Genomic DNA, 25422 nt, shown 5'->3' with positions numbered 1-25422 from the left:
TGGCATAGGGCAGTGGTTATTAGGAAAGGTCTTAGCATGCCAACAAGGTTGGTATTTTAGCATTATTTTAAATGAAAACAATTAGTAGGTCTAATTAATATCTGCATTGCTTTTTTATACCACTAGCAGGGAGAGATTTCTCCCAGGCAGCCTGATGTTGTCCACTAAAAAACAATACCCCTCCCTCTGTCCTATAAAACCACTCCAGAAGCACAGTGTGCATCTTCAAGAGACTGAGGCCTCCTCCTGTCTGTTGAGGCAGTGAGGGCCACTTTCTGACTCCCAAGCAGAGCAATCTGAAGAAACAACACCAGCATATCAAATTCCTTGACACCAGCCAGCATCCCCGGCCCCCTGCACGCCTTACTGTGTGCACGTGGTTACCGTGAGCCCTTAATGCCATCTGCTGAGGAAGGGGAGCTGTGGGATGGCAGTTGGAAAATAAATACAGAAGTCAGATTATTCCATGAAGAAAAATGGCTGAAGTCAGCCTTGAAAAAGATATTCACATTTAGAAAGTGCCATTGCAAATATACAGTGAAACGAATCTGCCTTTAAACCGATGCTTCACAGCCCTGTGAAAGTGCCACCTTCTGAACACGAGTTCACTGCAGAACATTGCACAGCTAAAAACAATGTGTAAATGGGGTTAGCTACTTCTAAACAGGGCGCCCTAACGTGAAAGCAAATCGGCGTGATGGATTTGGGGGCACTGAAACATCCTGCATACGTACAGAATCCGTTCAGGTAGCTTCCTTCAGGGCTCAGAAAGCTTATTCCTACCTTCCCTTTCCACACAGAGATGTCACTGATACCTCATTCTTATAGCAGTCATTAATGTCTGTTTTCCTTTTCCCCCCAAGGACACACTTGACCGTGAGTGTCTTGGTACAGCGCTCCCGTGTTTGAAGCATACGCACCTTCCTATTCCAGAACCGAAAATGGTCAAGCACTGATGTAAGTAGACTGGTTGAGCAAATAGATTTAAATACCTGTGGCAAGGTAGAAAGCTGCAGTAGGGATGCGTTCTCCGAGCCAAAAAAAAAAGCTGTGAACTGCCTTGTGAAGCCAAAGCCTGCACGTGGCTCTGCTGCCTTGGGACCAGCTGTACAACAGGCAGAGCAGAGCTGCACAGTTCAGAACGTGTCCTCCTGTCCCGCGGGGAGCTCTGGCAGGCAGGGGCTCAGCGCAGCACGGACTGGGCACCATGGGCTGGGCAGGAGGGGGACGTGGTGAGCTGCCAGGCACGCAGCAGAGCAGCTGGCGGAGCTGAGCCCCCTCAGTGGGACCCTCTGTCGTTGGCCACGTCCTGCAGGCGGCGCAGCAGAGCTGTGTGGTTTTCCTGACAGATCCGCTTTGCTGGTGCTTCGCTGTCGTCTTCTAAGAGAATGCCTCTCTTCTTTGTTGGAGTTTCTCCCGTTCTAATCATGCTGTTAATTTCTTTCAGCCTCTGGGGAGGGATGGAAAAAAAAATATTTCTCATTGTGGCAACAAAAAAGCAATTTTTTTTGCTAGACCCAGTACTGTAGGCTTACAGATGCCTTATTTTTGGAGATGCGTACTATACGAAGTGCTTCCTGTAACAAACAACTTCTAACCATTGTTCTGGTTTCGTGACTGTAGTCTAGAGCCCTCTGTGTGAGCTTTTTGATGCTCTGCTGGTGCACGTGGAGCTGGAAGGCCTTCCAGCTCTAGTAATGGCATGTTATCTTACTCCATAGGTGAAGTAATTCCTGTCCTGAATGAAGATGCTGCCTGGAGAAAACTTCTACTGCACTGTGGGTGACAGATCACAGGATTCAGCCTGCTCCCTACTCACTGGGTAAGTCTTGTCATGCTCAGAGGCATTCTCCCCCACTTAGCAGCTATGACTGTACTTCAGATTTGACTCCTTATGCACCTTCTGGGTCTTTCAGGTGCACTGTTACCAAGGGTAGCTTTTAAAAGTACCCAAGTACCTTGGATACCTAACTGCTCTCCAGCTTCTCTGATCTGTCAACTGACAATTTGGAGAGCCTTAGGTGACAGAGGACATCTTTAACAATGTAAACTAAAAGGAGCATTGTGCAGTCTACTCTCAAGTCACATCCCAAATAAATGGCAGAATTAAGGATTTATAAAACCAAACCAAACCCCTTTAGTCTTACCTTAGATGGGCTGCTGCTGAAATAATAGAAGATTTTCTCTCGACGAGAGAGTGCTGACTTGTTTTTGTGTGGTGAGATGTACACCGGGTGATTCTGGGACAGCTGTATTCTGCGAGGAGAGCTCAGTCTCACAAAGGGATAGGGAGAGAGCGGAGGAGAGTCCGTCTGCTCAGGAGAAGAAAACCAGTCAGCTGCTCTGTAATGCCAGTAAGCTATCTACAGCAAGGCTTTTGTAAGCCACTCATCTTAAACGCGGGTTAGATTTTTTTTCTCAGCTTCCTTTTGAACAGGACAGGGTTTGCTGTACATCCAGGCAATACCAGTTCTACTGTTTTTTAACTGTGCCTGAGGCTGGTGGACAACACTGTGCGTTTCATGCAGGAGGTAAGAGCAACTAGGCAGCAAAAGGGCTGTTCAGCACCAGAGCATACCCCTGAACTGGAATTTTTGTCATAAAAACAAATGAATTGGCTTTCCTTAAGATGGAATTAGCTCTGAGTACTTTACTGCACGCACAGATCTACTTACTACTATCTTACCCCATTTGAAGTGTATTTCAGGGCAAATTCCTTGATCTGCTCAATGTAGACGCTGTTGTAGAACTGGATGAGGTCTCCCCGCTCCTCCTCGGCGTCGCTGCTGGCCGCGGTCAGGCGGGTGGGGGTGGGGGGAGCGCTGCTGGGCTGCGGCACGGGCAGGGTGCTGCTGCAGCGCATCACGGGGCTGCAGTCTCTGCTGCCTGGGGACACAACGTATGCTCCTTCAGCCACCGCCGCCCGCTGGAGCCCCACGAGGGCCCGGGTGGTGCTGGGCTCCTCCCAGGACACGAGCTAACTGCTGAGCACGGCTGCAGAGACGCTTTGTTTTTAACAGCTTGCTGGCTGGGCTGAAAGTGGTTTTCCTGTATAAGCTGAGCTAAAACTCCATCTCTTAGGCGTTCCCCTACCAATTGTAACAGTAGCTCTTCCCCTGCTGCCAGCTGGCACTGTTTCAAACAAGGGATGGCACTTGTTTGCAGCAAATGGTAGAAATATTTGGCTTGGCGCTACTTTTGCCGGTTTTATGTGGCAAGTTGGGGAAAACATTATTTTTGTTCCTCCCCACCTTGCCCCCTTACTGTGACAGAAAATATTAAGACCTACAGTTACACTGTCACCTGGTTCTAAGGGCATGCATCCTCACTTACTTGCTTCTTGGTGCAAAAGTTCATTCAAGGAAAAATGTGTTAGTTCAAGTAGCAAGGAAAAGCATCTTTGCACTCCAGAGACATCCGCTGTGCTAAACTGGATGCCGTGAGTTTCTGGCTTTTGTGAGGCCACCCCGCTTCCTCCTCTGCGTTAAACTATGAAAACAAACTGCTGCAGCTCTGTGATTGCTGTAAGGAAGTGGCTGTGGACATGGACTTGCACTGTACAACATGTTCTCTGGTGCACAGACTGACCTGAGGAGTTCAGGCTGCCGCCATAGCACACCCTTAAGGTAAACTCACACAGCAACAGGTTCCAAACAGAACTGTCCAGCAGCTGCAGTGCTGAGCTCCAGTTAGCAACCTTTGTACACTGTCAGTACTTCTCAACTGCAGCTAGGTTTATCAAAGAAGGAACTATTTAGTGTGTGCGGTGACATAAAATCCAACTTGTACCCCGTCTGTACTGTTATGAAAGTGGGATCAAAAAGGAACACTGGAAACACTTACTTCTTTCTTTACTTCTCTCCTTACTTCTGTCTGTAGGTGAGTTCTGCTGGCTGCTGCTGTCGCTGCTGCCGGACTGGCGGCGGCGCCTCCTGCCCCTTATCAGGACGCTGCGATACACCTGCAGGGAGACAAGAGCAGAAGAGTAAGCAGGGCTGCATGTGCAGTGATGCAGTCTGAAAGCACCAGTCTGCATGGCACGCTGCTTTTTGGAACACTGTGTTTGACATCACTGTCTTCTGTGGGAGAAGACGCAGGCAGCCTCCTACCCGGGCTGTCAGCCAACGGGCACTGTCCACGTACGGTGTAAGTGAAGATACTTTAAGTTACAAGTAGAAAAAGCTTTCAGTAGTGCAGGATTGGGGTATGATCACTACATTTAAGGGCAGCAGCTCAAGGAGTGCATCATTTAAGTCTCACTTAGCCTTAGATGGTGTCATTTATGAGATGTGTTAGTTCTGTGTTGGGAACAGAGAGATTTCTGACTGTACTCACGTGACTCCTGGCCTGTGGCTGTGTCCGGTAGCAGCGCATAATGTTCTGAAAGGACCTGTCTTCCTTGGTAACCTAAGAACAGGGACTGTTAGTTCTCCTGTGGTGGATTTTTGCTGTTTTTTACCCCCACCGTTTGGTTGGGTGAGGTTGTTCCGTGGGTTCTTTGAGCAATTTCCATACTACCAAGCCTTAAAACACATGCTAGTTTTATTCAGCTTACCTTAGCCATGACGTAGACAGCACACATGAGCAGCTGATCCAAATGCCTGTCCATCATGATTTCAGGGCAGTGCATCAAGGAATACTCAAAACACGTCCAGACTTTTTTCCGCAGCTCATCAGATATATCCAGTTTGACAGAGAGGTCCCGTAGGCGGACGCTGGCCAAATGGTACACCTGTTGGAAGGGGGACAGAGTTAGAGCACAGTTCAGGTGTGCTCAGCAGAACGTGTGCAAATCACAAGCTAATGACAAATAGCAAAACAACTTTTTTTTGCTGACAAGATTAGGACGCTGTTATACCAGTGCTGACACTAAAACAGCATCTGTTTTTAAACTCTGCGATTATCTGAGTAGAGAAACAGCACCTATAGAAACTACTACACTGAATAAATAAGGATATTTCAAAGATAATTTTCTTTCTTTAGAAGAGCCTTCAAGAAGATGGACACCTTTAAGCAGCTGCTAGCCACAGATGTGAATCTACTTCTCAGCTTGTGACAGCTGTACTGTTCATCTACTCTGACAGTGAGAAACTGCCTGCACAGGAAACCTGCCCTTCAGGTACGCACCTGAACAGACAAAAGGTATTATCTTTGAAACTTAAATATTCTCTTAGTAATATTAGAAATAAGGAAAACTTTCGGGATAGGCTGAAAAGTACCTTTCTAAAGAAGAGGGAAAGCGAGCCCATCTTCCGTGGCCTAGCGGCTGCGGTGGCGCTGAGGTGCTGGGCTTGTCTGAGCTCTCCAGGTGTGATGTGCTGAACGGTGACCTGCCCTGGCAGCTGCAGCGCTGCCCCCGACATCTGAGTGCTCAGGGTGCCCGTGAGTGCCTGGGCACTGAGGGGCTGAATGGAGCCCGACACAGCTTGAGGCTGGGCCCCTACGTTGACCTGCACTGGGAAGAAAGTTATTCCTCCATTTTCGTTGGCGATACCTGTAATTTAAGAGAGCCTGACATAAGAGCAAGCTGTGGTGGGGCAGATTTAAAATTCTTAAACCTGCTCTTCTGCTCTGGGTGTGCTGTTCCCCCCCCACCCCTTTGTGTAGAAACACGAGGAGAGAAAACAGCCCCATCTGCCAGCAGCTTTTCTCCTACCTTGTACGGGTATGGTCACGGTTTGCCCATTATTGGCTGTTACAGTGGCTGTTGCTACAGTAACCAGGGTCTGGCCTGGCACCGGCGTGACCGACACTGCCTCAGGACTCACACCCTGCACGGGCACCGCGTTCACCACGGGCTGCTGGGAAACTCTGACTGCAGTTCCGTTGTCAGAGGTACTGTCGCTGTCGACAAACAGCCTTCTCCTGGTGGGATGGGCTGTAGGAGAGCTGTATCTGTCATACAGGGTTGTAGGAGAAGATGAAACGCCTGCGGATTTAAAAGGAAAAAAATCTTGTAAAATCTCTTATACAAGAAATTCGATGAGACCCGAAACATGGAATGCTGGAAGCATTTTAAAAAAAGATAGCATCCACTTCTGTGGCTTACAGAGATGACCTGGTCTCAAATAATGTGCTGCTGAATATCTTCTGAATGCTGAATCTTCTATCTCACTGAATGAATTATGTTTAGTTCTGGGAATCTGAAGCATATGCTGGAGCTTCTAACCTGGGCTGACACCACACACACGCTGTTAGGTGCTACTGCTCAGAACAGATGTGTTTATACACATGCACGTGGGTGTGCACTTGTGTTGTTGTTAATATACTTCAACTCCTGAAACAGCTCTGGCAGACTGTTTTGATCCTAAGTAGTGAATGTGTCTGTCTTAGAATCTGACTCATCTGTGCAAGTTACAACAGAAATACCATTTACAAGCGCCTAATTAGTACGTAACACTACATTAACACTAGAGCAGCTTCCTTCCTGTGAGCCACTTAGATACGTAAATTCAAGACGTGGTCTAACAGTGATAAGTGCACTGTGCTTAAAGAACAGCTCACCTTTTCCTAGGCCTCCAGTTTCAGCTCGGACCTCGTTTAATCGCCTTGGTGTCAGTGGAGAACCCACAACACTGCTGGCAGCAGATCTCTCAAAGTACTGAGGTGGCATGACCTAAAACAGTTGTGCTTTTATTAGTGTGTCTGTAGCACAGATCCAATGCATAACCGATTTTAACACTTCCAGGGTAGAAGTGTGGAACAGTGAAACGATATGGAGGAAAAGAAAAATGAAGAACGTGGAAAAATCACCGTCAATGTCAAAGCTTTGTAACGATCGTACTACGCCAGGAGATATCATCCCATAATGATCTTTCTGTGCGTACAATTAAGATCTGTACTTAACCACAATTCTGTAGCAGCTTTTTCAAGTGTGACTGTTTCTTACTTCTCCTTTGTTTGCTATTCATTGTGCTGCTACTCAGTGCAGATATGGGTGAGAATCTTGGCAGCTGGATGTCTCTACAGCGGTAACAGACCATGGACAAACACATGCACTCTGCCTTTCCCCTGCTTGGCTCACAGGGAGAAATTGAACTTTGGGTGTGCAAAGCCTCTCCTTCAAGAGCTGCTGTCCACCCTCCACCACTGTGTGTGAACAGGAAACCCATGTGAAAGGTGTTACGGAATAGAAAGAAGCGCTCACCTCTTCACAGCTAGGAACTCTGTTGTCGTTATCTCTGATTCTGTCCCACAGTATGGACTCCTGTTTCCATGCCATGCTTTCCAAGATCTGTTCCTCAATATGATTGAGGTGTTTTACCACTTCCCGACAAAGGCCATCTTCTGCTCTGATGAAAACCTCAATTACCTGTAAAGCAGAGGATGAGGAAATCCATGTATACGCTTGTTTTCATGTATGTCTTCTTACAATAAAATTAATTCCTGCATTTTCAAGGAAGAGACTAAGTACAGTTCTTAGACTGCATCACTATTAAACCATGCCAGCTGTAAAATGCTTTCACCACAAAAAGGGGCAATGCTAAAAATGAAGAGTTAATAGATAGTTTAGGATTTAGGTAATGAGATTACTTAGTATAAGCCAAGGCTATAACGCAGAACTTGATCAGCATTTTCAGCTGTTGAACACTTTACCTTATAAAAGTGATAAACTGGAATGTCAAATATTTCAGTGATGAAGGGGAAGTTTCCAGGCAGCTTATATGTAAAGGTGACAATCTCCAGGCAGCACGCCAGCAGAGAGCGGTGAAACACATCCTGCTCCAGCACAGCCTGCAAGAGACTTGTCTGTTTTAATGCTTAATTTACACTAACTACAGAAGAGAATAATGCTTTCTGTTCTGCCTCACTGACTAGATTATCAAGCTTTTAACAAGAACTCTGCTTTCATACATGATGGAACAGAATCCAAATTAAGATGATTCTTCATTCTTTATACATTTTATGTAATCTTTTTGTTTGTTTTTTTTCCTTTTGTTTTGATTTCCTGTACAGTTTTTCCTCCATGCAGTTGTGCTTTCCAACCACTTCTCAGAGATTTACTCACTTACAATAGCATTCCTGTCCCATCACTAATTTTCTTCCTGTAGTTCCATCTTTAAAAATACGGTACAATTGGACTTACAGATAAGTCAGTGTCTCCCAGTCTCCTCTTCTCCTGCTCGATGACTGACTCCAAAACCTTGTAGTAGAGTACCTCAGCACGACGAAAATGCTTGCTGGCAACATCTGCACGAATTTTAAACAGAAATCATGTTGTGAATTGTGATAAAAGAATCATTACCTTAAACTACAGAGATCAAACAATTTTGTGTGAACTGCTGTGGCTATTTTACATAAGTAAAATGCTTCCCACCTTTGGACAGGGTACTGAATTCTTCCTCAGACTGCATGCTCTGGCAGTACACTTCATACATTTCTTTTACTCTGCTTGCAATCGATTGCGAAGGATCCCTGGAACAAGCCCTGAAAATACAAGCTATTTCAACGTCCTATTTCTGCTAAGACAACGCACAAATAAACACACACAAAAACCAACAAGAAACCTACGCAAAAAAGGAAGAAGCTGCAAATGTCTCTGCTAGGTAGCAGTGCAAACCCACACACCTCACTGAGTATGTACTGTGGGACTATCCACAGCGTGTTGTACTGTACGAGTGTCATCTCATCGTGATAAGTTTAATACTAAACAGCATATTCCATGTGACATAGAAAGTGCTTTATAATATATTGTCCCTGAGGCAAAAATTTATGTATGTGGAGAAGAGTACTTATTTTTAATCTCCTACAGAATGGAGAGAGTTGCCAGGCAGTGAAGCTGGCTGATTCCTAAGAAGAAAAGTCTTGAAAGCACTGCATTAGCAGTTTGCAGTTAGGGTAGCTGAGAATGCTGTGTGCTCTGATAGATGTCAGCCTTTCAAGAATAAATGTGCAGAAACAGAGACAAGAGCCTTTATAAAGATATATAAATGTATGGCTCCTATTTCGCTTCAGACTTTACCTTTTGAATTACACTACTGAACAATAACATTTGTTACTGTCATTTCTCTTTTGGGTGAGTTTCTTTTCTAAGCTAAGCATCAAACCGACCTGAAGATTTGCTCCAGATTTTCACTGGGGGCATTTCTCAGCCCTGCCAGCATGGTATGGAGGCGGCTCAGGCTGTAGGTCGCTATGGAAACAGGCGTGGCATAGGGGTTGCTCTCCTTGATGTACCTGCGCCCAGTGAGGGGCGTCGTCATCCGCAGTGATTTCGACTAAAACACAAAGCATACAAAGCATCCGTCTGTACATCATCACAACACTCAGAGCTCTGCGGTCGGGCACTACAACTCCTTCTTAACTGGTTCCAGTATCTTGGAAAAGAGAGCAGGAATCAACCCAAGTGAGTTCACGTCTCAGTGTCGGCCAGCACTGACAGATCTGTCTGCCACTTGGGTGTCCGTGTCAAGTACTAACACGGACGTGTGTGAGCAGTGACAGAATGACCTCACACTGAAACTGCTCCTCCACAAAAACAGCAGGGGACCGTGCCAGACTCACTGTGTCAAAGTGTTGCTGCAAGTTATGCTTCACTTGTACTCGCTCAGCTGTTTCTACTCCTGAGGGTGTATTTAAGCACCGCGTCAGAGTTCCAATTTCTTCGTCTGCATCCTCGCCGAGAAATATTCGCTCATCGAGATTCCCCACTGACAGCACGTACTCCTCGTAGGCCTTGTTGATGGCTTTGCTACAGCAGAGAGGAGACAGACAGAAAACCCCTTTATTTAGCAGTATGTTCCTTACCTGCTTTCTGACTGAACACGCTCCTGGCCTGCCAGAAGTCCACCTCAGAACTTACTTTAGCCTCAAGTAAAACCTACAATACCTTAAATGTGAAGGAGGCATTATTCTCCCTTCTACCTGACAGCCTGCCATTCTGTACAGCCAACAGCACAGAGAACTGGTGGCATTAGGCTGGAAACTCCTCAGAGCTTACGCAGCACCACATCCCCACCAACTGCACTTACCATTTCTGTACCATTTAAATGCACATCACAGTACCTCTAAGTTTAAAAAGCACAAAGCGTCACCACACTCGATTCTTCCTTCCCACCTGCCCACCGTGCCCCACAGTTTTTTCTTCCAAACACTTTAAATTACATTGAAAAAAAAACACATGGAAATATATAAACAGAAGCAGACATCAAGCAGTGTTACACTGACACTGCCTCAGCCACCCAAGAGCTGAAGCACCTTCTAATATAATTTCCACATACACGTTGCTATTTGCATATTAGCTAGCAAGTATCAGTGTGAAGACACAGATGATAACCCCGAGGGGTACAAATGCAGACCACAGCACAAGCTGACTCACAAGCTGTCTCCAAAGTTTCCAGGATCTAGAAATCCAGTCAGATTTTCATCCCTTCCTTTTAAAAGCTGTAAGAGCAAAGAATGGACATTTCAGTTGTTAAAGTTCTGAAGATAATAAGACAAGAAACGTGTTTCTGCATCCTGAATGCACTGACCAACCTTCTTGTCAAAAAGTTTCCGAATGTATGGCTTCCAAAAATGCTCCTTTATGCCTTTTGCTTCTAAAACTAATCCGTAATGTAACATACACAGCTTTTCAATGATGCAGGGGGGATCAGATGATGCTTTATAATCCTTACTGTGAAAGTCTTCAGGTAGACCTATAATTACAAATAGAGTACTTTTTCATTTTCTAAATTCATACCGTTCTGAACTCAAATCCTATGCTACACGGCCTAGGTAGTCTGGAATTAAAACAGGAAACTGGTTTGTTCCCTTGAAAGAAATGCAGTGCACCCTCAGCTGGATAATCTTATCAAAACAGCCTTTCGAATGACAAACCTAAAAAGCTTAGATATCTAGTGCTAAAATCATCAGTTCTAGTGGAAAAATGACAAAGCACTTCTGGGCTCTAACATTTCTTCAGGTAAGTTTGAGGTAACGGCCCCTGTTCACATCCCAACCACTACAGGACAGTACACACTACACAATACTGGAAGTATAAGCACTGGAAGAGCTACATCCCAGGTTCAGTGGAAGCTTCTCACCATGCATGTCCTTAGTTACCAAGTCTACCTGTGTTTCCATTCTTTTCAGAAGGAAAAGTGTCACGGTGTTGTCCGTGACAGTAACCCAAAGGAAACCGAGAAGGGAGAGGGGAGAGAAAAAAAAAACAACTGCGTCAGTGGCCGCGCGGCCGCCCGAGCAGAGCCGCGCTCCGGGAGGGGGAGGGGGAAACGGCGGGAAGAGATGGGTCTACAAGAAAACAACGGCACGATCTGAGAAGGAACGGTAACTTTTACTAAATCTAATAAAATTGAGCAATTGAAAGAGAGAGAAAAATTTTCAAACCAAAAGCTATGAGCTTACGCTAAGGAGGACCCGCAGGGGAAGCACACGTGCTGAGCCTCCACGGCAGCCCAGAGCAACGCGCCCAGACCGAGCGCCGCCTGCATCCGGTGCGGAGCTCCGCCCCTCCCCTCTGCTGCTCCCCCAGCATTAACTCCTTCACTGCTGCATGATGCTCTGATGTGGAATACTGGCATCAAAACCACAAAACCACAACATTCCACCCCTTATTCCACATCATCACATCATGCTTAACACACATCTATACATAACCAAACAGTAATAACATGAGTTACATAGAAACATAGTTACATAGAAACATATATATATATACATACATACACACGTAATTACAGACTGCATTCCCCCAGCATCAAATTCCCTTGTGGGACACACTGGACGTCCCCATTTTTATCCATTACCCACCAGGTGCACCCAGGTCCCTGCGCAAAAACGGTTCCACGGAGGGGTTTGCCCTTTCCAGAGGCTGGAAGGACCCACACCGCTTTTCCCAACATGCTCCTCACATGTACCACAGGGACCTTATCTCCCTCTATGGTCTGTAGGGAGCCGGACTGTGTAGGACCCTCTCGGTTGACTGATCCCCTAGTGTTGACCAGCCAGGTGGCTTCTGCCAGATGCTTCTCCCAGTGCTTGAATGTCCCACCACCCATTGCTCTCAACGTGGTTTTTAACAACCCGTTGTAGCGCTCGATCTTACCAGCAGCTGGTGCATGGTAGGGGATATGGTAGATCCATTCAATGCCGTGTTCTTTGGCCCAGATATCCACAAGAGAATTTTTGAAATGAGTCCCATTATCGGACTCAATTCTCTCTGGAGTGCCATGTCTCCATAGGACTTGTCTCTCGAGCCCTAAGATGGTGTTTCGGGCGGTAGCATGGGGTACTGCGTATGTCTCAAGCCACCCAGTGGTCGCCTCCACCACGGTGAGCACGTAACGCTTACCATCGCGAGTTCGTGGCAAGGTGATATAATCAACCTGCCACGCCTCCCCATATTTATACTTTTCCCATCGCCCTTCCTGCCAGAGGGGTTTCATCCTCTTGGCCTGTTTAATTATGGCACATGTGTCACAGTCATGGATAACCTGTGCAACGGCATCCATAGTTAAGTCCACCCCTCGGTCTCTAGCCCACTTATAGGTCGCATCCCTTCCTTGATGGCCTGAGGTCTCATGGGCCCACCGAGCTAAAAATAGCTCTCCTTTGTTCTGCCAGTCCAAATCGATCTGAGACACCTCAATTCTGGCAGCTCGATCTACCTGATGGTTATTTTTCTGCTCTTCAGTAGCTCGATTCTTGGGCACATGAGCATCTACATGGCGCACCTTTACACCCAACCTTTTTGTTCGGGCAGCAATGTCTTTCCACAGTTCAGCAGCCCAAATAGGTTTACCCTTCCGTTGCCAGTTGTCCTGTTCCCACTGCTGCAACCACCCCCATAAAGCATTTGCCACCATCCAAGAGTCAGTATAAAGATATAGCATGGGCCACCTCTCCCGTTCAGCCACATCTAAGGCCAGCTGGACGGCCTTTACCTCCGCAAATTGGCTTGACTCTCCTTCTCCTTCGGTGGCCTCTGCAACTCGTCGTGTGGGGCTCCACACGGCAGCCTTCCATCTGCGATGCTTCCCAACAATACGACACGATCCATCAGTGAAGAGGGCATACGTCTTTTCATTCTCTAGTAGTTCGTTATATGGTGGGGCCTCTTTAGCACGTGGTATCTCCTCTGATGGGGATGTTCCAAATTTCTTGCCTTCAGGCCAGTCCATGATCACCTCCAGGATTCCTGGACGGTTGAGGTTCCCCATCCGAGCTCGCTGTGTAATCAGTGCAATCCACTTACTCCAGGTGGCATCGGTAGCATGATGGGTGGGGGGAACCTTTCCTTTGAACATCCAATTCAGCACTGGCAGTCGAGGTGCCAGGAGGAGCTGTGTCTCAGTACCAATTACTTCAGAGGCAGCCCGAACCCCCTCGTATGCGGCCAAAATCTCCTTCTCAGTTGGAGTGTAGCACTCCTCTGAACCCCTGTACGCTCTGCTCCAAAATCCAAGGGGTCGGCCTCGGGTCTCCCCAGAGGCTCTTTGCCACAGACTCCAAGTGGGACCTTTCTCTCCAGCAGCAGTGTAGAGGATGTTTTTCACATCCTGTCCCAACCGAACTGGCCCCAGGGCCACAGCACGGGCTATCTCCTGCTTGATTTGCTCAAAGGCCTGCTGCTGTTCAGGACCCCATGCAAAATTATTCTTTTTCCGAGTCACTTGATAGAGGGGGCTTACTATGAGGCTGTAGTTTGGGATGTGCATCCTCCAAAAACCTACTACACCCAGAAAAGACTGTGTCTCTTTCTTGCTGGTGGGTGGTGACATACTGGTGATTTTGTCAATCACATCTCCTGGAATGTGACGACGTCCATCTTGCCATTTTACTCCAAGGAATTGAATTTCTTGGGCAGGTCCCTTCACTTTGTTCCGTTTAATAGCAAAACCAGCACCCAGAAGAATTCGGATTATTTGCTCTCCTTTTTTAAAAACTTCCTCTGCTGTATCACCCCACACAACAATGTCATCAATATACTGGAGGTGCTCAGGTGCCCCACCCTGTTCCAATGTGGTTTGAATCAGCCCATGGCAGATGGTTGGGCTGTGTTTCCACCCCTGGGGCAAACGGTTCCAGGTGTACTGAACGCCCCTCCAGGTGAAAGCAAACTGTGGTCTGCACTCTGTGGCCAAAGGAATAGAAAAGAATGCATTGGCAATGTCTATAGTGGCATACCACTTGGCTGCTTTTGACTCCAGTTCATACTGCAGCTCCAACATATCTGGCACAGCAGCACTCAGTGGGGGTGTGACTTCATTCAGGCCACGGTAGATTACCGTCAGCCTCCATTCTCCACTGGCTTTACGCACCGGCCATATGGGGCTGTTAAAAGGTGAGTGAGTCTTGCTGATCACTCCCTGGCTCTCTAGCTGACGGATCAAGTTATGAATGGGGAGCAAGGAATCCCTGTTGGTGCGGTACTGCCGTCTGTGCACTGTTTTTGTAGCGATAGGTACCTGCTGCTCTTTCACTTTCAGTACCCCCACAACAGACGGATCTTCTGACAGGCCAGGTAAAACAGACAGCTGCTGAATGTTGTCTGCATCTACAGCAGCTATTCCAAAAGCCCATCGGTACCCCTTGGGATCCTTGAAATGTCCCCTTCTGAGATAGTCAATACCGAGTATGCATGGCGCCCCCTGTCCAGTCACTATGGGATGCTTCTGCCAGGTTTTACCGGTGAGGCTTATTTCTGCCTCCAACACAGACAGTTCCTGAGAACCCCCAGTCACTCCAGAAATATGAATCAACTCTGTCCCTTTATAACTCGAGGGCATCAGAGTGCACTGTGCACCAGTGTCCACCAGTGCCTTATATCTTTGTGGCTCTAATGTGCCAGGCCATCTAATCCACACAGTCCAATACACTCTGTTATCCCTTTCCCTCCCCTGGCTGAGGGCAGGGCCCCTCTATTGGTTACCTGCAGTGACGGGAGCAATTTCATTGGTGGCTGATCTCTGCTGTAGTTCTCTCACCCGTGCTCGCAGTACAGGAGTGGGTTTTTTATGCCACTTCCTCATGTCCTCTCCGTTTTCTCGTAAGAAGCTCCACATGGCCACACGTGACATGATGTTACTGCTGTCATTTGCTCGTGCAGAGGGGCGGTTGCCTTTCGTGGCCGAGACTTTCAACAGTTTGATAAATTGCTTCATCAGATTCTTTGCGTCATGCTCGTCTTCATCAGGTGTTTCCAATACTGACACAGGTTCATCCCTATTCATCAGTAATGACAGTTCGTCCAGTATAGTTTTCTGTGTCTCCTTAATCTCACCTACTTCTTCTGCTACTATAGCTGCAATGGAAGCACGTGATGGTGGAAACTGCTGTTCAAAGTTTTGGAGTGTAATAGTCAATTCATAAACTGGGAGTCTCCTGTCTTGACCCTCGAATCTATGGAACATTGCTACCAGTGTACTTGCGTACCTCTCTGGTGCTGTTTTTGAGAGCTTGCGATATACATCAGGTGTGCACCTTACTCTATCAGGATCACGGTCCTGGTGTGGATTGTTAGGGACGAAATTGGGATCATACAGCATCTCTACTATGGCTGTTTCTCTCAAAAATTGGATGCCTTTCTCCACGGTGTTCCATCTTTCCACCTTAGGCTCCAGATCATCTTTGTAAGGGTATCTATCCTTTACAGCCACTAGTACTCGTTCCCAGAGGGTAGCGACTCCATTCAGACATCTGCCAATTCCTCTGTCGATAGCTGGGTCTCGGGCAATGCTTGCCAGTTGGCGGGCTTCACTGCCATCTAGGGACACGCTGCTGGCACCGCTGTCCCAACACCGCAGCAACCAGGTGACAATAGATTCACCCGAGCGCCGTACAAACTCCTTTCTTGAACCTTGTATTTCAGTCATCTTTAGGGGCCGACGAGTAGTGGTAACAGTGACTCCATCATCATCGCTGTCTTCTCCATGTCTCTCACTTTTCTTAGTGGCCTTTTTAGGTGGTGGTGGTGGTGGTGGTGCTGAGGAGGGCCCCTCGCCTGGATCTTCCTTTTTTTTCTCTGCTTCTTCTTCTTTCCGTTCTAGGCGCGAGGACGGCCGTGTCCATTTCTGGCCTTCCACAGGGGCAACTGACACTGATACCGGTGCTTCCTGTGATTGGTCAGGTCTAACTTCAAGGTTTTCATTTTTGCTTTGGACCTTGGTTTGGAAACCATTTCTCTCCAGAATATCAATTATGGCTCGATAAGCACAAGCCAGACCCCAAACAATACATTCCTTCTCAGATCGTCCTGAGTCCCATGACTCCTTACCTAAACACTCACTGAATTTCTCAGGGTCCCACAGGTACTCAAGATCAAAATTGCATAACACCGGGGGTCCCCACGCTTCTAATTTCTTTCCTAATTTTTTCCACCTTCCCTGCCATTCAACACTCTCTGGTTTTGAGGAAAGCTTCCTCCACATGATGTAAATTACTATTGCCAAGAGTGCATTCAAAAAAACAGATAACACAGCTGCCACAACTGCCGGGCTGACATCCTGAATATAGGTAAAGACCTGAAAAGAGTAATTGGAAACCGTTCCAAATGCCGCATAATCTGTCACGTTAGCCAGGGTGTTTAGGTAGGAGGCATGTAACCCCCTCAGCACACTAAAGTAGCTGTATATCCACATTACTCCGGTGCTGAACGCGAGGAGCTTAAAAAGACGCCAGCATGCTGTAAGGTACATGAAAAACCTTAGTCCACTCTGCACCAGATTTACAATGGAGAGCCAATACTGCACTGCCCGCATCCTCCACCAATAATTGTCACGGTGTTGTCCGTGACAGTAACCCAAAGGAAACCGAGAAGGGAGAGGGGAGAGAAAAAAAAAACAACTGCGTCAGTGGCCGCGCGGCCGCCCGAGCAGAGCCGCGCTTCGGGAGGGGGAGGGGGAAACGGCGGGAAGAGATGGGTCTACAAGAAAACAACGGCACGATCTGAGAAGGAACGGTAACTTTTACTAAATCTAATAAAATTGAACAATTGAAAGAGAGAGAAAAATTTTCAAACCAAAAGCTATGAGCTTACGCTAAGGAGGACCCGCAGGGGAAGCACACGTGCTGAGCCTCCACGGCAGCCCAGAGCAACGCGCCCAGACCGAGCGCCGCCTGCATCCGGTGCGGAGCTCCGCCCCTCCCCTCTGCTGCTCCCCCAGCATTAACTCCTTCACTGCTGCATGATGCTCTGATGTGGAATACCGGCATCAAAACCACAAAACCACAACAAAAAGAAAAAGCCAAAAGGGAGAGAGCAACAATTAGGGTGCCTGCACTGTATCTGAGCACAAGATCTTCCCAAACTGCTGCCCGGGATCTCTCCAATGTGACCTGTCCCATAACGCCTGGGTCATTACACACAGCTCACTGCCATTAACATCGTTAACGTTTCCTTGGGGAGGTCCTGCAATGGTACTTCCAGAGCACACTGAGTTCCTGACTTAAGTTTACTATTGAGAAAATTCAATAATGTCTTACTGTGCCACATTGGTAGAAATAAAAATGTGTATTCCAGACAGAGAAAATAAGAATTCCTTCTCCTATATATGCTCACATCCATTTCAACAGCCTTTGAAGTTGTGCAGATTTTAGATAAAGACTTCTTTTTTTCCAACATACCTTTAAAATTGGGATTCAGAAGCTCCTTATGGTTCGGGCACTGGAGAGCATTTCCATACACTAGATCCAAAGCACATAACAAGAGATGATAGGAATTGACCAAGTCATCACTGATCATGGGAAAATTACCTTCAATAAAAGAAAAAGAAAATAGATTAATTAAAACTAACATAGACTTCAATTTATTTTACAAAACAAAACCACTGAGATTTGCATTTCCAATCAACAGAGGAATTTTGGCAACACAGATTTTGGTGACTAGATTGTCAGCATCTGGACAGAAACACCAGGACTGAAACACACAGTTAAAATACAGCACAAATAATTGCTTTCGTTCAGGTTCAGTCTTCTGATTTCATGTTTGTGAAACAATAACTGCAACACAGATAACTGGAGGTATTTGAAGTAATGAGGCTGAAATGAAATCTGTATTAACTGTACGCTCCCGTCAGTTCTTTCCAAACCATTAAAGCTTCACGACAGAAATCAAAGTCCCAAAGCTGACAGCAAAATGTTAATCAATTATATTTTAACGAAGTGATGCCGTAACAGGATCAGTCTCATCAGCATAACACCTGCAATGGCAGTAGCTCTGACAGCCGAGTCAAAAATCTCATTTTACACAACCAGCAGTTTCAAAATGAAGATCTGTTACGTCAGTGACATTTCAAACAACAGTTCACTGCTCCCTGCCCCAACCAAGCATGAAATAATACGAACCAGTTACCTTGATGCAGGACAGAGACTTTTTATTTTCTAAAAACACATTCCTAGGAGTAGCACCTGAGCAGCTTTATTGCAGAAATAATTCACTACCTTACTTTGCAGCGTATACCAAACATGAACACGAGCTGTGCCTTCTGCCCTTGTGAAACCAACACAACGATGCAGAGGCTGCAGAGCACAGTGACAAGCCTCAACCTGCCCTGACATGTGGTTGCCACCAGAAGGATTACTGCCCACCCTCAAAACACAGCAAACAGATGGGGAATATTCCTCCCATGGCATACATTTAGTTGGAAGTTCTAGTAAATGTGAACTAAACTTCAATGGGACACACTTTAATAAAGTGACCGCTCATCAGTTTTACAGTTCATGAGTACTGTTATTGTTTTACCCCATAAAACTTTGTTGGCTTTGTTATCAACACTGTGCTAGTCCACAAAGTTGACTTGTATGTCTGAAATTGCTTGCCAATTTACGTGTAGTGAACTGATGACCTAGTTACTCATGTACTAACCAACAACTCAGCCCAGAGCCTCTGTGCCTGTTCAGGAGCAACCTGCACAGTGCACTGTTGTTTGGTGCAGCACTCACACCCTTCACAAAGACCCAGGGATACTGCCAGTAACTTCCAAAATGAAGCCTGCTGGCAACCCTCTGCTACATGCTGAAAAGAAAGGCTGTGCTGTACGGGACAAAGTTACTGTGACAACCTACAGTGTCCTCAAAGCAACCAAAGAGATACATCACAGCACACTGCGGGAAACATAGCACCCGTTCAGCCTTGCAATCCCAACCACCAACCACCCCACAAATCTCTTTTATCATAAAGTTCTCATAAAAAATATGAGAACTCTCTGGAAATTCTAAGTGAACCAGAATATTATCAAGCTCACGTTCAAAGAACTTCCAGTGAACTTTCACCCCACTGTACCTAAGTCAATTCCTACTAATGTCAGACTGTCCCTCACACAAAAGGGTTTAGTCCTGCTCCCGTCTTTTTCCCCAGTCAATCATTAAGAAGAAACATGACTGAATCCCTCTGCTACTCATACTGCTTTAAGGGTGCTCTGACAATAAAGGCAGTACACGTGTGGTGATACACTGGCACTGTTTCCATGGAAGCCTGTTAGCAGAGCAGTTCCACATCGATGTTCCAAGGGAATCTGAGTCTTCAGCCAGCCAGCCACCTGCACACATACTGCCAAGCCCAAAAAGCAAGAGACAATCATCCCCGGGAGAAAGATGCAGGCCTGCTTAGTAATGTGTGTGATTACAGTTCCCCTAAGCAAGCGTTTTAAAGGTGTGCATGAGCAGTGGAGTAGATCAAAAAACCAAAATGCTACCTGTGAGAATGCCATGGAAGTACCCTCAGCTACAGTTTTATGGCACATTTTTGCTATGTTACAGAAAAAAAATCCATCACGTATTATCAGCGCTGTTGAAAACTCAGGACACAAAATCATCTTTGTTCCTCGGGAATGCAAAACAATGCTTTCTATTAATTACAGTTGTGTCTAAATATGAACTCGCTATAACTCTAAGCTAGTTTTCCCTTGGAATTACTGCCCATATTGCCAAAATAGAGGAAGCAGAGCAGCAGCATTTCAGATAGAAGTACCGAGCTACCCGGACACACCGCTCACCTCAGGCGTGTGGGAAAACAAACAGCTGCAGAAATTCCAAGTGCATCTGTCCAGGCTGCTCCAAGCAGGCCCTTTCTGCTACGGGCCTGCAGCTGCCTAAGGTTCACAGGCTGATACAGACTAACATGAACAGGTCTGTAGTGTTTAACCCCTTTCCAATCTCTCACCTTTTGCATGAACAAACAGCACCCAACAAAACTGGAACACTTCAGTCACCGTGCATGGCTGTCGCCTTTGAGGAAAAACACAGTGAGAAGACACAAGATATTCAGTGAGTTAAGACAGGCAGACGTTCCATCATTCTGAAAGGCAGGTAAGCTTTGCCATAGAGCAGCTAAAATCCCAACCACGTCAAAAACGCCCTAAAAACTCAGCTAAGCTCCCACCAAAAAACAAAACCAAAATCCTGACTGAATAACACAGTAAAACATAAAGTGATCTGATTCAGCCTTTTCCTCCCTACAAATAGCATTTCTTTGCCTAGGGGCTGATTTTCAGCTTCACCTTTGATCATTCCCCCCAGACCACAGAAACGCATCAGCTTTAGGTCTTCATGCACTCTGTCAGATCTGACAGGCCAGAAACAAGATTCCAAAGTCACTGTACGTGAGGCCCAAAGGACCACCTCTGGTGCCAACAAGAACTACTATGAAAATACAGTTAAAGTACAATTAAAACAACTCAACAGCTTTGCTGTGTTTTCCAGCAGTGACAGCTAAAATCAGTCTGGAAATAACAGAACTGTACCTCTGTTTTCTTCCTCTCTGCTGACGAGGTTGGTCTTCCTGAGGGTACCTGAAGACATCCTGAAAAATGGGCTCATACTTCTTAAAAATTACTGCAGAAACAGTGAAGTTTCTCTCCAGTCTTTCAGTTCGTTCTCGGAACTGGGAGGGTAGATTTGCCATGTCTTCCCATTTCTTCATCTTGTTAAAAAACTCTATCAAGCTGAAGATATTGAACAGGTTAGATCCGAGAGGGTTGGCTTCCTGTTTGCTTTTGTTTCACTTTGTTTTGCAGGAAAGTGCTATAACTGTGTATTCATTTATTTACAGCAAAAGTGCAGCCTATACTTCTCAAACTACTGATAAAACAGCAGCATTGCAAACGTGGCAATTAATGTTAGAAGTGTTCAGAGCCAGATCCTCACTTATAAACAATGAAGAGCTGAGATGACTGGCAGTGCCCTGCCCATGTTAACTCTGTGTCTGTGGCTCTCAGCTTTCCTCACAAAGACACAACCAGCCCCAGCAGCCCTGCTACCATGAAGTCAGGCTTCTGAACAACTTAAATCTGCACTCTGCTGAACACTAAAAGGACTCCACAAAGTGTGAGAAAATAAAGGGAGTGTACCAACACAGGTTTCTGTTCATAAACTTAGCTTCCATTGGTTTTCGCTGCTTTTCTACACATTTTTTTTCCATGTTAACAGTCTTTCATAGCCCAAATTGCAGAAACTATCCAGCTGCACTCAGTTTCTTGAACCTCTGATTTGCAAAGAAATGTTTTAAAAGCAACTCTTTTGCATTGCTACAACAAACAGCAGCGCTCCAGCAGTGAACAGGAGAGATTTGTGTTCATAGGAACATTCAGTTTCTGCCAGTCTGGCGACCTGCTACCCCACCACCACCACCACACCGTTTCAAGAAGCTTTCATCATCACTTGACGGACAAAATCATTTGATAAGAAGTTTATCAGAATCTGGCATTGCTTTTGTTTCATAAAGGACTAACAGAGGATAAGTGAAACCTCTTGAAAACGAGAAGAAAAAGTGTGCTTTCAGAGCCAGTTAAACCATCCACCCACACGAGAAGCTCACGCTTTGCACACTCTTCAGGAGCAGTCTGCTCTTCATGGGTCGCTTTCTCCCACATTTGAGCACAGGAAGTTCAAGCTCTAGTTTGGCTTTAGAGCTAAGTGACAAACCAATCTGTGTGGCAATGAGCTACCGTACATGTATCCCTCTGGTGTGAATTCCACCTCAAACAACAGACTTTGTTCTTAGTTTCTAAGCTCTTCAAGATGCTTCACATTGGCACAACAGTTACCTTTGCTCCGAGCAGCGCAGAATGCGGGTCAGGGATACGTAATTTCCCTCAACCGTCCCTCTGCTCACGGTCGGGATGGCTTTCCTGCAGGCCACGTACAGGGCACACGCCAGCCAGTGCAGGTCATTGCCCTGTGAAGCACAACACCACACCTGCAGCTCCGCACAGCGGCAGCCCTCATCCCGAAGCCCCGCTGCCCGCGGAACCGGCAGCGCCCGAGCGGCACGGCACAAAACGCGGTGTCGGCGTTTCTGCGTTACACAGCAGAGCGGGCGCTACACAAGCGATCCTCCCCCCGCCCCGACAAACAACGGAGCGGGGCAGTGCTGCACGGCTCCCTCAGCACGGCCGGGCCCTCCGCCCCGCCCCGCCGCCCCTCAGCGGCCGCACGAAGCCGCTGCCCACCTCCCCTCCCCCACCCCACCCCCGTCAGGCCGCGCTCCCTCAGCGCTGAGGTGAGGCCTGCCTCCCCCCACACACACCTCCAGCGTGTAGTTGCGCTTCATGCTCTGGTAGCTGAGCCAGGCCTCGGAGCGGGCCCGCTCGTCCATGTTGAGGCTGCTGCAGAGCTCCTCGTAGCGCTGCCGCGTGTCCCCCTCCTCCGCCGGCGGGGACGGGGCGGTGGGGATCGCCCCTCCGGCCCCCGGCCCGGCCTCGGCCTCCTCCTCCCCGCCCGACATCCCGCGCCCCGGCGCTAGGGGGCAGCGCGTCCACCGCTCACTGCGCCTGCGCCGCCGCCCCTGGGCCTCGCGACGCGCGTTCGAATCCAAACACCCCGGCGCCGGGCCACGCCCCCGCCCTCCGCCGCGCCGCCGCCTCCGATTGGACGGCGAGGAGCGGCCCGACCCGTCCGATTGGCGGCTCTGCGCAGGCGCATTGTGCTCCTGTGACGTCACAACTCCGCGACGGCGCCGCCGAGCGCCGCGGCAGAGCTTAGCGAGAGGGCGGGGCCACAGCGTTGCTCACTGAACAGCCGACCGTTACGTATTAAATAAAAGCAAGCAGCGTATCTTTTACATCTGCCACCCAATAAAAACAACGTCAGAGTACGGAGAAAAGAAAGAGCTGCACAGGAAGGTGCACGTGTAGGTCCCGGGGATGTGGGTGCAGTGACTAGAGCAGATGATGTCTGTTTCCGAAGAACACAGCACAGCTCAAACAGCACAACAGAGCCACGGTTGTCCCCAAAACGAGCCTGACTGGGGCTGGCCCACTGCTCAGCACGTGCTGGGAATAGAGACCCATCAAACACTGTCCCAACAGTGACTGGCACTGCTGTTAGCTTTCGCACTCCTACCACCATTTCAAGACCAACAATCATCATGTTTCCGACTGCGTTCAGCACACAACACGAATGATGAAATGAAGAGGTAGCTTTTTCTTGCACATTAATTGCTTGAATCATTGAGAACAGGACTCCATTTTATTTCTACCCTGGTAAATCGGATGAGAAACTATAGTTTCACATCAAAATACAAGAAAAGCATAGCGAATATTGAGGGCAAAGAATGGCTAATGTTGTTTACCTACTGAGAAATAGGATGGACTCCCAGATAAGGGTAGATAGCCAACAGCAGAAGTCCACTGTCCTAGTAAGAAGGAGCTGCGAATATACAATCCCAGAAATCCTCACGTAGGGAGAAACAACATGCACCACAGAAGCCTTTCTTCCAGAGAATTCTCCCTGGGATCTTCCCAGAACAGTCTCTTGATACATCTCATGTCTTTGCCAATGCACAAAACTGTAAAACAGCAAGTGTTGGAAAATTCCTGGTACTCTCAGCCTCGGTGATGAAAAGAAGAAGAAGAAATGTCATCCCCTCATGACTATTAGAAACATAACACTGGAAAGAGTAAATTTCTATTTATTCAGGTTAGAATTGTTGATACGTTAAAAAAAATAGTATATGTAGACATACTTTTTTTTCCTGGGATTAGGAGTCAAAAACTCTCCCTTACAGGAGCAGAAAGCAGAGCTCCAACCACCTGCTTTACTTGAGAAGCATAACGCAGATGAAACAGGATAAAGCAGAGGAGCTGACAATAGTTACCAGGTCCAGAGTTGCTTTGAGAACTGAAATGAGCTTGAGGACATGCTATAAGCTTTGAAATCTATTTCACCAGTGCTCACTAACACTGCGACCTGACATTAGGATCCCAAATATTTCTCAAACCAGCCTCCCTCACACGTGGAAATGACACGAGAGTCGTTACCTGAACAGTAAGGAGAGTGTTGAACTTTCTTTCCTTCTTGTGGTGTTTACCTGATAGAGCTTGAAAGGAGGTAGAGTTAAGAAAAAACATATAGCTTTAATTTGCCTTATTTAAAAGTGTTCTCACTCCTTTGTGAACAGAAATGTCACAGTTAACATTAAGTAGGGATTTTTGTAGTAGTTTTTAAAGGAATGTGAATATTAGCTAACTTAATGCACAATGTTCTGAACAGCATCTGCAGTTTAATTATGAAAACTTAAGTGCAAGACAAAAATATCTGAGTTCAGATATTCACATTTACATACTTCTCAGTTTTGAGGCTTCACTCTGATTTTTTTCATGGTAAATTTTCCCTGACCCTTTGTACTTCTTTCAATTAACAGTGTTCTTAAAATAATGAGTTAAAAATAATGGAAATACCACTCATTTCTTCGAGCAGGCTAGAATTTCAGCAGCAAACAGATATAAATATAGATATAATAAATAGAACTGTATTTCAACACCCCACCTTCATGTAAATAGTCACATTTCAAAAGACAGCTCATATATATTACTAAAATCTAGAATAAATTACTATTCATAGCTAAAAGCTAGAAAAAGCTCTCTTCAACTGAAGTTCCCATTTACAACTCACAGATTTACCTAATTAAGCAACAGAAAGTTAACAGGCTGCATTATCTCTCCCTTTTCAAAGGCTTAAGCAGAAACTTCCTACTCATACCACATGAAAAAAAAGTTGTACAAGCCCTAAGAAGCTAAAGATGCAAACACACACGTATCCCAATCTGTTAGGGTGACTGCTTCTGCACAAATACATATAATACAAATATAAGCATACACACACATAGTTAACTAAGTATTTATAGATATATATATATAGTTAAATCTGTGACATTTTCTAAAAGCTTGCTAAAAACAAATGAAAAAAAATGATGTTAGGGGTTCTGTGGGGCTTTTAAGGAGAACATAAAGGAGAGAGAATATAAGAACAATGTACGTATACATACGTGCATTTTTGTCAGCCTCATACAAATTTGTGAAAGGAAGAAATTATACATTAGAAGGATACTGCAACTGAAGTGTAATGATGTACTGAAAACAAGAAAGCACCTGGCAACCAGGAGATAATTCACGATCAGGAGAAGCATCCATATAGCCTGTATGAAATAAATGAAAGACAGTAAGTGCTGCGTCCAAAATTGAATGATCCAATAAACAGTAACAT

At 46.4% G+C, this 25422-nt stretch overlaps 1 protein-coding gene and 1 long non-coding RNA gene across 3 annotated transcripts; one reads left to right on the top strand and one right to left on the bottom strand.

Annotated features, from left to right (window-relative positions):
• The first annotated feature begins 867 nt into the window (after positions 1–867).
• On the top strand, positions 868–3937 carry LOC136046635 (uncharacterized). The gene is made up of 3 exons (XR_010622004.1): positions 868–961; positions 1624–1822; positions 3880–3937. It is a non-coding gene; the product is annotated as an uncharacterized LOC136046635 (long non-coding RNA).
• Positions 1269–22679, bottom strand: RBL2 (RB transcriptional corepressor like 2). Of its 2 annotated transcripts, XM_065733269.1 has the most exons (22): positions 22466–22678; positions 21984–22114; positions 20682–20882; positions 20102–20166; positions 17566–17694; positions 10477–10637; positions 10319–10383; positions 9505–9691; positions 9052–9218; positions 8318–8427; positions 8087–8190; positions 7597–7734; positions 7148–7312; positions 6505–6616; positions 5657–5929; positions 5220–5494; positions 4556–4732; positions 4336–4407; positions 3844–3961; positions 2687–2886; positions 2148–2312; positions 1269–1450 (listed from the first exon to the last, which is right to left on the bottom strand). In XM_065733269.1, exons 1-22 carry the CDS (start codon positions 22661–22663, stop codon positions 1280–1282), a joined length of 3384 nt encoding a protein of 1127 aa, XP_065589341.1. In that variant the 5' UTR covers positions 22664–22678; the 3' UTR covers positions 1269–1279. The 2 variants fall into 2 exon arrangements, with proteins under 2 accessions (XP_065589341.1, XP_065589342.1); XM_065733270.1 differs by lacking the exons at positions 1269–1450; positions 2148–2312; positions 2687–2886 and adding an exon at positions 3100–3263 and having other exon boundaries at positions 22466–22679.
• Positions 22680–25422: the final 2743 nt, after the last annotated feature.

Source organism: Cyrtonyx montezumae, unplaced genomic scaffold (genome assembly GCF_038088225.1).
Source record: "Cyrtonyx montezumae isolate F1298 unplaced genomic scaffold, pur_monq_1.0 scaffold_17, whole genome shotgun sequence".
NCBI lineage: Eukaryota > Metazoa > Chordata > Aves > Galliformes > Odontophoridae > Cyrtonyx > Cyrtonyx montezumae.
The sequence above is the reverse complement of the archived record's forward strand: the minus strand, read 5'-3'. Positions and strand labels throughout refer to the sequence as shown.

Coding starts and splice junctions, on each gene's coding strand:
- RBL2 (XM_065733269.1), bottom strand. CDS start 22,663: ATGTCGGGCGGGGAGGAGGAGGCCGAGGCCGGGCCGGGGGCCGGAGGG. Junction 5,930..6,504: donor AACTGGAGGCCTAGGAAAAG/GTGAGCTGTTCT, acceptor TTAAATCCGCAG/GCGTTTCATCTTCTCCTACA. Junction 4,733..5,219: donor TTTCCCTCTTCTTTAGAAAG/GTACTTTTCAGC, acceptor CCCTTCCAACAG/GTGTACCATTTGGCCAGCGT.